The 12,609-nt window shown below is 37.7% G+C and overlaps 1 protein-coding gene across 7 annotated transcripts in view; it reads right to left on the reverse strand.

Moving 5' to 3' along the window:
• The window catches only part of ARHGAP12 (Rho GTPase activating protein 12), a 121,603-nt gene that overhangs the window by 95,435 nt on the left and 13,559 nt on the right, over positions 1–12,609 (reverse strand). For all 7 annotated transcript variants that reach the window (XM_045466093.1, XM_045466091.1, XM_045466090.1 and 4 more), the window contains exons 2-3: positions 8,146–8,184; positions 5,301–6,055 (exon numbers count right to left, since the gene is read on the reverse strand). In XM_045466093.1, the coding sequence (XP_045322049.1) occupies positions 5,301–5,978 (678 nt within the window). In that variant the 5' untranslated portion in view covers positions 5,979–6,055; positions 8,146–8,184. The remainder of the gene's footprint in view (positions 1–5,300; positions 6,056–8,145; positions 8,185–12,609) is intronic.

A 12,609-nucleotide genomic window follows, 5' to 3' on the forward strand; every position in this document is an offset into this window, starting at 1 on the left:
GTTCATCTTCTCCAAAATGACATGGAAGTTAATGCACTTCCTATCAAAATCCCAGCAAGATGTTTTATAGATATGGATCAGACTCTTCTAAAATGTATGAGGAAAAGCAAAGGAATTAGAATAGCTGAGTAGTTTCCTGTGGCTGCCGTAAGAACTTAATACAAAACGGCTTAAAACAACAAAAATTTATTCCTTGCCAGGTGTGGAGGCCAGAAGTCCAAAATCAGTATCACCAGGCTGAAATCAAGGAACTGGCAGGGCTGCACTTCCTCCAGAGTCTCTAGTAAACAATGCTTTCTTTGCCTCTTCCAACTTCCGGTGGCTGCCAGTATTCCTTGGCTTGTGGCCACATCACTCATGTCTTCAAGGCCAGCATCTTCAAATCTCTCTGTGCTCCATCTTCACATAGCCTTCTTCTTTGTGTGCAATGCCCCCTCTGCTCTTCTCTTGTAAGCACATTTGTGATTACATGCAGGGTCCAGGATAATTTCTTCATCTCAAAATCCTTAACTTAATCTTATCTGTATAAAGATCTTTTTCTTGAAAAAGAAATGTTCCAGGGATTAGGATCTGATATCTCTGGTGAATATCATTTAGCCTACTACAATAACTAAAACAATTTTGAAGAACAAATTGGGAGGAATCAGTCTACCAATTTTAAGACATATTATATAGCTACTGTAATCAACGATGTCTGAGAGGTGCCAGGTAAGCATCTGACTCTTGGTTTCGACTTGGGTCATGATCTGTGGGTCTGAGCCCCACATTGGGCTCTGCACTGACAGAGTGGAGCCTGCTTGGGATTCTCTCTTCCTCTCTGCCCTTCCCCCACTCACCCTCTTTCAAAATAAATAAAATTAAATATTAAAAAAAATCAAGGATGTCTGATATTAGAGTACGGAAAGACACATATATGAGTGAAACACAATAGAGGATCCAGAAATAGATCCATACAAATATGGCCTACTGATTTTTCACAAAGATATAAAAGCAGTTTACACACACACACACACACACACACACCCTCTGGAGAACCCTGACTAAACTAGCTATGCTGTTAAGAGTATAAAAAGACAAACTATAGACTGGGAGAAAATATTTGCAAACCATGTATCTGGCAAATGACTAGTATCTAGACAATATAAAGAACTCTCTACACTCAAGAGTACAAAAACAAACAGTCCAATTAAAAAATGGGCAAAAGATATGAAGGACATTTCAATTAAAAGGATCTATTGATGGCAAATGAGCATATGAAAAGATGTTCAACATCATTAGCTGTTAAGAAATGCAAATTATAACCACAAGATATTATTACACACCTTTCAGAATGGCTAAAAAAAAAACAAAAACAAAAACAAAAACACAGTGCAACATCAAATGCTAGTGAGCATGCAGAGAAACTGGATCACATATATTGCTGGTAGGCATATAAATGGTACAGCCACTCTGGAAAACAGTTTAACAGTCTCTTTAAAAAATTAAACACACATCTACCATACCATTAGCAATACTCATGGGCACTTATGCCAGACAAACAAAAAGTTATGTTCACTCAAAAACCTGTGCAGAAATGTTTATATATAGCAGCTTTGTTTACAACAGCAGAAAACTGGAAACCTAGATTTTCTTCAATGGGTTAATGGTGAAACAAAGTGTGGTACATCCATATCTCAGAATACTTGTCAACAACAAAAACAGCAAACACTGATACAGTCACCTGGATCAATCTCCAGAGAATTACGCTGAATGAAAAAGCCAACCTCAAAAGGTATATAGCATATGATTCCATTTATATAATATTCTTGAAATGACAAAATTATGAAGATGGAGAACAAATTAGTAGTAACCAGGGTTAAGGAGGGATGGGGATGGGAGGAAAGAGGATGTGGTTATAGAAGGGCAATATATAGGATCCTTGTGGTGATGGAAATGTTCAGTATCTAGATTGTACAAATGACAATATCTTTTTTTTTTTTTAACGTTTATTCATTTTTGAGAGACAGAGCATGAGCAGGGATGGGGCAGAGAGAGGGAGACACAGAATCTGAGGCAGGCTCCAGGCTCTGAGCCATCAGCACAGAGCCCGATGCGGGGCTGGAACTCATAAACTGCAAGATCATGACCTGAGCCGAAGTCAGTCGCTCATCCAACTGAGCCAGCCAGGCGCCCAACAAATGACAATATCTTGATCGTGATATGACAGTATAGTTTTGCAACTGGATAGAGGACACAAGGGAATCTCTCTGTATTATGTCTTACAACTGCTTTTATGAATCTACAAGCATCTCAAAATGAAAAGTTTAATTAAAGCAGATTGACCAATGACACTGTAAGTCAGAAAAATGACAATCTCCTAGCAGACACATGAGGGGCAGGGGAGCAGCTCAAGGTTACAGAGGTGTATACGTAAATCAAATCCATCAAGCTGTGCATTTAAGACTGCTGCAATTTACACACTTGATTGTATGCTCTGCCTCAGTAAAAGATTATTTTAAATTGTCATATGATTATTAATCTTGTTCACCATGATGATGGCATTGGTTGTGTATGAATGTTTTCAATTGTCTGTAGATTTATTTACCTGAGTACCTTTTAGCAGAAGCAGTTTAGGTAGAATGGTGGAGCTAGAAGTCCTATTAGAATAGGTTAAGGAGTGAGTGAGAAACAACAAAATGCAGAGAAGCATATACATACAACTCTTCCTGGGAGTTGTCAATAAAAGAAAAGGGTGATAAAGTGATACTCAGAGGGGAAGGTACTATTGAAGTGCTTTACTAAAATGTGAAAAACATGAGATTTAAATGAGGGAGAAAACATGGTAAATAATCAACCACATGAGCACAATGCTGCATAATATTTAGCAGATATGGAGGGGAGAAGAGAGACAATGCTTGCACCACACAAGGGGAAAGGGGACTGCTGATACAGGTGCACCTATAGATTTGATGGTGGAAATAATAATAGAAATAACAACAACAGCTCTATTTTACTGAATATTTACTATGCTAGCCAGCCCCAACATGGACCCCAATGATCCTCATCTCCTGATACACATACCCTTTATGGTCTCCTGCCACACAGAATAGAAGTGAGATGTGTAATTAATAGGAAATGACAGTGTATGACTTCTAAGACTGGCATAAAAGACAATGTAGCTTCTACCTTGCTCTGTCTTGGACTGCTCCTTCTGAGGGAAAGCTGGTCTACAACACAAGCACCTGTGAAGAGGCCCAACTAATTTCATGTGAGTGAACCATTTTAGAGGCAGCTCCTCCAGCCCAAGCCAAGCCTTCACAAGACTACAACCTCATGAGACCCTGTGCCTTTAAAACCAGTCATTTAACCTGCTTCTGAGTTATGGACCACAGAAACTCTGAGAAGATGTTACAGTTTTAAGCCACTAGACTTGGGAGGAATTTATTAAATAGCAATAGATACATAATGTACTTATACGCAAAGCATATTTGTAAGCATATTAGATATAGTAGCCCACTTAATCCTCAACAACCCTGTGATCCCCATTTTAAAATGAGGAAACTGAGACACAGAGGTTAAGCACTTTGCCCCAATTATGGCAGAGCTGGTAAGTGGTATGGAATCAGATCCAAATCTAAAGCCAGTGCTATTAACTGCTGTGCAATACATCCTCCCCACAGCTGAAGCATTTCCATCCTAAAGCTTTTATTTAGGCTACAGACTAATAGAAGGTAATAGAAGGTAAAGTTATTTGACCTAAGAGAGCAGGGAAAAGCAGGTGAATGAGAGAAATGATAAAGTTTTGAAATACTTGTCATGAACAGTTAGGAAAAGGACCTGCTAGAGAAATTTAGCAGGATTTCCAAGCAGTGTTAAGGGCTCAGGAGAGGTCAGGAGCCATGAACTTCCATGCAGTGAATTTAAGATGACCATAATGAAGAGAACACAGGATTGCTGGGATACATAAAACATACCGTGAACTGTGATGGCTATCAGTAATAGAAAACGCATCTTTCCTAAGTCCCGCTAGTTCAAAAAGAAGCTATGAACAGAAAAATTCCAGGAAACACTGTATATCCTATGTCAAAGTATCACATAAAGACTAAAGAAATAGAAGCCTCCTAAGACACATGATGGTAAACTGGCAGTGCTACTTCATTAACTGCCCTGATCTCAAACATCAGAAATTTTTCTAGAGAATCTTCCCTTTTCCATTCAAAATGTCACAAAAAAATTAAAAGCTATAGTAAGAACAAACTAGTTCCATCAGAGTCAGACCACATCTAAGACCAGCCTCACAATTACTGACTTAACTTGATGAATAAATCTTACAACAGAGCTTTAGACCAAAAATTTATCAATTTACAATTTCACTTAAAATTAGACTTCTCCAGGGTACCTGGGTGGCTCAGTCAGTTAAGCAAACAACTTCAGCTCAGGTCATAATCTCCCAGTTCATGGGTTCAAGCCCTGCATCAAGCTCTGTGCTGACAGCTTGAAGCCTGAAGCCTGCTTCAGATTCTGTGTCTCCCTCTCGCTCTGTCCCTCCCCCACTCGTTCCATCTCTCTCTCTCTCTCTCTCTTAAAAATAAATAAAACATTAAAAAAAAATTTTTTAATTAGACTTATCCAAATACATTCAAGTTTTGATTTCATGCAATTGCTTTTAATTTTATTTCACTTTATATGACAAACTGGCATAAACTAATCTCAAAATAAAGTTGGATAAGGAGGAAAAAAATCAAATCACTGACACACAATCTTTTTCAGGCCAATGCTCCATGCAAACAAGTGTGTATATTTAAACACTTAAGACACCAAAGTGCATGAATGAAGGCAAAGATTTGTCAGCTAGTTTTTAAATATTAGAGGTTAATAAACAAGTTTTAAAGAACAAGAGTTAGCAGCTAACATTCCAGTGACACCTTTCCTCATATTCCCACTATTACCTGAAAACTTATCACAAATAAGCCAAATGAGTACAATTAGAAAACAAAGTTGGTCTAGTAAAAGAAATATCACTGGGTAAGTAAATCCTTTCTACCCTATGCATTATTAATAGAGAAGACCAAAAAAAACTTTTCCACACTTGAGGCAGCTCTAGTCCCACAAAGGTACGAGAACTATGGAAACCATAAGGCCAACCTTTACGAACTCTACAAGTTATTACACTATTCTCCACCTCATTAGGTCAGGATGGAACCTATTCTAATAACAAAGCAAAATGAACAATGCCTAACTCCTACAAAGATTTTAATTAAAATCTGCAATATTTTTGTTATGGTAGTACAAGTGTTCCATCATTCTACTTTTCATCTTACCCTTATCTGCTCAGTGGAGCTGCTGCTAAGTTCATCACCAGATTCAGAATCCTGATGTACTCTTTCTGAGCCTTCTCCTGCTGAATCACAAGACTGTTCCTGGGAGAAGCTAGTTTTCTCTATGTCCAAGAACTCCGGGCCGGGAAAGTGACCAAATAAGCGCGTCCTATTCTGGCCAGAAACTTTAGGAGAATGTGAATCACTGTTAAACTTTCCATTATTATGGGTCAGGTCCAGGCTTAGGTTCACAGTCTGACATGGATTATAGTTGGGTCCAAAATTCTGATTGGCATCACGAATAAGACCTGTTCCTTGAACAGACGATGATGGCTTTCCGAAGCTCGAAAGCTCAGGCAATTTGTTCACATTTTCTGTTGACCTCTGAAGATGGAGACTCTGTATCATTTTCATAGAATTATTTGGCAGTCCAACTGCCTGTTTAACAGGCGGCATGAGAGCTTTACGGGTGACCTCCTTGACATACTGAGCTGGCACATAAAATGCTTTAGAGTTCTCATCTGGTTTGACTTGCCACCAGTCGTCATTGGTCTTTTTCACCAAGATGTATCGTTCCCCTTGTTTTATCACGATCTTTCTGTCCTTAGCTTCATATTCATAATCATATTCCACTTCAATATACACTTGTCCTGGAATAGTCTTCCCACTTCTGTCAGCCATTTTTATTCAGTAATGTTCACCTCTCAAACAGGATGGTATGCCACATTATGGCTTTATGCCTTGTTGGATTAATACAGCTATTTTTATTTACATGGAAGAAGAGAATAAAGAAAAAGTTAACACAGCCTGGATTTTTAATATTTATCCAAAAGCATCATATAATCAAGGTATTTAAAGAATACTACCAGGGCGCCTGGGTGGCTCAGTCGGTTACACGTCCGACTCTTGACTTCGGCTGAGGTCATGATCTCACGGTTCATGAGCTGACAGACTGTGCTGACAGCACAGAGCCTGCTTGGGATTCTCTCCCTCTCCCTCTCCCTCTCTCTGCCCCCTACCCTGCTAACATGGGAGTGCACTCTTTCCTTCTCAAAATAAATAAACAGTTTTAAAAAATATTACCTTCACCCTCCAAAAAGTAAGCATGTGTCTAATATCATATGTATTTTCCTACATTAAAAACATTCATTCTAACTGTAATCTACATTTTCCAGTCATTTATAAGCAAAACCAAACCAATTACTGGAACAGTAAATATCCTAACCAGCCAGACAGAAAAAAATAATAATAAATAAGAGGTGAGAATTTTCCTTCTTTTCATGACTACCTAAAACCTCCTTCACTTTCTTAGAAAGGCTCACTAATAATAACAAATACATCTTAGGCACTTACCAAGAGCCAAGAACTGAGCTAGGTTCACTTATCTAAGTCCTTCTTTGAAGCTGGAACTGAATTTCAGTAACCCTGTACTATTTTCTAAAATGGTCAAGAGTATTAATGTGCTTTAAAAAATTATCCAATTATATGAGTTTCGTCTAACATAAATGGATAAAAAGGAGAACACTGTTATTTCCAGACAAAGTACGCACATGAAGAAAACAAAACTCCTAGTTTACTTTGTTTCCATGTTGTACCTCAGGAGGGCCACAATCCTTGTCAGGCTGAATCCCACAAATGGAAATAAATAACCAGTCTTATAATTTTTTTTTTGAGAGACAGAGAGCAGGAGCTGGTAGGGTGGGTGGGAAGGGGGAGTGGAGGGGGTGGGAGAGGGAAAGACTCTTAAGCAGGTTCCATGCATAGCACAAAACCCGAAGTGGGGCTCCATTCCATGACTCGGGGATCATGACCTGAGCCAAAAATCGAGCCAGACTGAGCCTGCCCAGGTGCCCCCGATCTTTTTATTTATAAATGTTAAAAATTCTTACCCTCTCTACCACTCAAAGTCTGTTGCAGAATGAGTTCTAACTTGGCTTGAGAAATCTAGGGATTCACTTTTATTTCTATATCAATTCCAAAATACTTTAGTACTTCATAGAATACAGTATTCAAGCTTCAAAGTGATCATAGCATCTCGATATTACTACAACTCAATTCAAGTACCAACTGCTGTAGGATGAACTGTGTTCCCCAAAAAAGGTATGTTTAAGTCATAAACCCAGGACCTATGAATGTGACCTTATTTGGAAATAGGATCTTTGCAGATGTAATCAATTTAAGATGAGGTTATATGTCATTAGGATAGGACCAAAATCCAATGACTGGTGTTTTTATAAGGAGAGGGGGATCTGGAGGCAGAGAAAGGAAACACATAGAGGAAAAACTACGTGAAGTCAGAGGCAGAAAATGGAGTGAAGCAGCTATAAGCAAGGAACCCCAAGGACACCCAGCAGCTACCAGAAGATAGAGGCAAAGAGTCTTTGCTAAAGCCTTCACAAATGGAGGACAACCCTGCCTTTATTTGGGACATCTAGCCTCCAGAACTGGGAGAGAATAAGTTTCTATTGTTTTAAGCCACCCAGTGTGTGGCACTTTGTTATTGCAGCCCTAGGAAACTAATATTAACCCAAGGCTCAAGGATCCTAAGGCAAAGCTAAGCAATTCTGAATACCGAGATACACCACAAATGTGTAAACCTAAGGTCCCATGATAACCTACCAATTCTCTTCAGCACCCAAATGCTGGGCATAGTATTACTGGGTGCTGTATGTACAGTAACAATCATTTCCTTGAGGACATTTTTCTTCTCTGTAATAGATAAAGCCCATAAGTCCAGATGATAAATTAGTGACACAACTTCAGTAACTAAAACTTTTACTTTCTGGACAAAGTACTTGGATAACAAATTTAATAATGTTTTGAAAAAGATTAAAAATAAAAAACTTACCTTAAAGGAAGAAATAAATATCCAGTATTTCATTTAAACCTATAAAAAAATAATAAAGTTCATTAACTTTAACCAGGATTGCTTTAAGAAGGCTAATAATATTGTTCATGATTTAGAATAGCTGCGATGTGTTGCTCATATTTTTATAACAGCTCTATGAAACAGTACAATTTTATATCTCAAGACTGTGCCACACCACCCTCCAAACATGGACAAATACAAGGTATGCTTCACCACTGCCCCTCCTACTTCACTTTCACATGGTTTCAATTTCATTTCTGCCCCTTATTTTTTATTCTAACAAATATCTTTAAAAATTTTTAATAATATGAAAGCAACCTTTCTAAAATTGTTAAAATGACAGAACTGGTTTTCAAGTTTATTGTACTGAATGGATAAAGAGAATGACAACAAACACTCCAAGCTATTGGGAGTCCTAACATGTTTCCCCACAGATTACTTACTAATTATAAATAGACGAATACACCTTTACAACAGAGAAATCTGGCAGTCATGAGCTTAACCAAGGGATCAAATGCAGTAACACCAACAGTGGGACAACCTTGATGATATATGCCTCCTAATGTGATGTACACAATGTTGCCTAAGTTGTATTCTTGTCAAAAACATGTTAAATCTTGTTAATTGTTAAGAAACAATTAATTCCAAAGTATAAGACATTCTATTAGATAACAGACCTGAACTCTTCAAGAAATACAATTTCATGGAAAAATGAATAAGGGAGGAAGAGTCTTCTAGATCAAAAGAGATTATTGGACCACAACAACAAAATCCACTTGGTATTTTAGTAGGTACCTAAAACTTACAACATGCAAAATCTACTTCCTATCTCTATCCCACCCGAGCCCCACCAGATCTGCATGGTCTTTCCAATAGCGGTAAATAGAAAGTCTAACCTTCCAAATGTTCAGCCTTTACTTTCATGCGTTACCAGGACATTAGTCAGTATGTGCTTTAATCCTTTTACCTACATAAAAGTTTTTCACTACAACTTTTTAAAATTCCACACTGAAATACTTCTCCTCAGGTGATTTTTTTTTTCTTTTGCTTTCCAGGAAGTAATAAAGTAACTTAAGCAACACCTCTAAGCTCATACATACCATAAGCAGTCAGGTATTTATCCACAGCAATGAAGAAAAGGAAAGTATGAAGAATAACAAGAAAACTGTATGTCACGCTAGTAGGAGAGAGGCTGGGCAGTGGGGACCAACAATAGGTTAAAAACCAATCCATGCTCAGTCCCTTTCACTGCCAGGCTTTATGACTACACCCTGCCCTGTGACTACAAAGATAAATATGAAGGAGAAGTTAGAGAGAAAGATGAAGTAGTCAGTTCACTATGTTCAACATGAGACATGCAATCTAAAGTTTAAAAAAAAATGAGACTGGGAGGACAAAGAAGATGGAGAAGTAGCCAAAAGACTTCTACATAGAAAAAGAAATTGGATATCAAGGCAGACAACATGAACAGGAGTAGACACATGGGATAAGAATAGGGGAAATGGAGCTGACATAGTTTTCTAGTTATAATACTGGGGTGGTGAGGTGGGGAATGAAACTGGGAAGCCCCTAAGAGAGACTATTAAAATTATAAACTTCTAGAAAGTCACATAGCAGGAATTATGTATCACAACCCAAGGTCTAGGAAAAGTTACATAAAATAAAAAAGAGGAAAGCCTTATTTTAAGTTGTGGATTCAAAGAAAATTAAAATAATTATGGGGTAGCTCTAAAAACTGAGATCTAAGTGAAAATTATCTGCAAGTATATTATATTGCCTAATTTTATTTAAAAACATAAGCTAGGGGCGCCTGGGTGGCGCAGTCGGTTGAGCGTCCGGGAGTTCGAGCCCCGCGTCAGGCTCTGGGCTGATGGCTCAGAGCCTGGAGCCTGTTTCCGATTCTGTGTCTCCCTCTCTCTCTGCCCCTCCCCCGTTCATGCTCTGTCTCTCTCTGTCCCAAAAATAAATAAACGTTGAAAAAACAAAAAAAAAATTAAAAAAAAAAACATAAGCTATATTAAAACAAACATTTATCTTTTTCTCTACTCTCCAAACTTGTGGATTCTTCTCTTTAGATAGGTTAAGCACTGTTTATCCTGCTATTTTACCCTCTCAAGTATTCTGATTAGAATCTTACTCATCCAGCTATAATGCTCTGAGCACAGCTCTCCTCGAACTGAAATACATTCTGTACTCATCACCACACTCCCCCATCCACACTCATCACACACACACCTTAAAACTAAGTACCCAACCACCAATATATATAAAGTTCTTGCGTATCTACTGACCCAGTACCAACCACTGCTTTACTTGGCACTTTCAACACCACCCATGTAGGCTTTCCATGACTCTTACCAGTTTTCTAACTCATGTTTCAACAAGAACAGATATACACAACTCCTTACATCTTTTACTTCTCTTCTTCCACGTCAGCTTCAGAACTTTCTACCATGCTATTTTAAAATCTAATAGCCTCCTCCTTTCTGTCTGCCTTTTTTTTCCCCCTCATTTTCTTTCCCACGGCAAATTACACAGCTCAGCACATGTTATCTTCCTCCCCCAGGACATCTGTTTGAATCAACTACATCTCTCAGCATGGTATCTTTACTAGGTATATCAAAAAAGTAAACAAATGAACATAATCTTAAGAGAAATACAGTAACTGCATCCATAATTAATGAGTCTATAATTTTAGGGGGATGAGTCTACCATTTAAATCTAATACATATATGTACAATGAGTATAGCAATTGTAATGCCATGAGCAACAAAATATTAATATAGCCTCATGTGCATAAATATTAACCAACTTTGGAGCACCTGGGTGGCTCAGTCGGTTAAGCATCTGACTTTGGCTCATGTCATGATCTCGCGGTTCGTGAGTTTGAGCCCCACGTCAGGCTGTGTGCTGACAGCTCAGAGCCTGGAGCCCACTTCTGATTCAAAGTGTCTCCCTCTCTCTGCCCCTCCTCTGCACACGCTCTGTCTCTCTCTCATTCTATCAAAAAGAAACAAACATTAAAAAAAAAAAAAAGAAACCAGGGGCGCCTGAGTGGCTCAGTCGGTTAAGCGTCCTACTTCCACTCAGGTCATGATCTTATGGTTTGTGAGTTCAAGCCCTGCGTCGGGCTCTGTGCTGACAGCTCAGAGCCTGGAGCCTGCTTCAGATTCTGTGTCTCCCTCTCTCTCTGCCCCTCCCCCACTCGTGCTCTGTCTCTCTGTCTCAGAAACAAATAAACATTTAAAAAAATTAAAAAAAAAAAAGAAACATTTAAAAATATAAGTAAATATTAACCAACTTAAAAAGTACAATTTAGGCCACTTTTTTTTGACATGAAGCCCTCCACATAGTTTTAAAAGTACTTGTTTAAAATGAATAATCCCCCTAAAAAATTAAAAATAAATGAAATGAACAATCCGTAAACAGGCCTCTACTGAAGAAATCAGTTAAACATAATGAGCACAATAAAATACTTAAGAACAATTCCAGCATTAAGTTCTAGTATAAAGAATTATACCAGCAAATGATTTTTTAAATTGTACACTTGCACAACAAAAAATCATAGGCCACTTATCAGGCACTTAGAGTTTTTCACAATGCATGACACCTGTTTTCTAATAATAAAAATGTGTAGGATGTAAGCCATTTCTTTAGGCCTAAAGAAGAGAAGAAAAATATAGTGATTAATATTATCAACTACATTGGCCATGAAGAAATAGCAAAAACAGGGACAGAAGAAGGATACAGGAAATATTTGGGTAACTGGAAAGCAGGAGAGAACACAAACATAGAGTAGTAAAAGAAATTTAAAAACTGAGATTTAAATCTGAAACAAAAATGAGGAAACAACAAAGCATTTGAGGAAGCAAGCATTTTTTACTAAAAATTACATTTGCATAGGGTATTTTAGAATGATTTGTGCCATAAAGTCTTAGTCAGAAATAAGGGTGGACGTAATAACTTCTTGGATTGTTACAAGAATGGAGAAAATACTCTAATTTAAAAGGGAAGAAATATGATATTGGGGTTTACAATGAGTTTTAGTTATACCACCAAATATACAATCCATGAAAGAAAAAAAATAGGAGTTTATTAAAATTAAGAACTCCTTTGTGGCAGACACTGCTAAAAGAATGAAAACACAAACCACACACAAGGAGAAAATATTTTCAAAATACATACCTGATTAAGGACTAGTGTCCAAAATATACAAAGAATTCTTAAAAGTCAATAAAAAGAACCTAACATTTTAAATGGAAAAAGAATCTGAAAAGACAAATCATGAAAAAAACCAGACAAATGACAAATAAGCACATGAAAAAGTGCTCATCATGCCATTAGGGAATTACAAATTAAAACAAGACACCACAGCACACCTCTTACAATAGCTACAATCCAAAAAAAGCTGACAACACAAGAGCTAGTGAGGATGTAGAGCAA

Source organism: Leopardus geoffroyi, chromosome B4 (genome assembly GCF_018350155.1).
Source record: "Leopardus geoffroyi isolate Oge1 chromosome B4, O.geoffroyi_Oge1_pat1.0, whole genome shotgun sequence".
In the NCBI taxonomy this organism is placed as follows: domain Eukaryota; kingdom Metazoa; phylum Chordata; class Mammalia; order Carnivora; family Felidae; genus Leopardus; species Leopardus geoffroyi.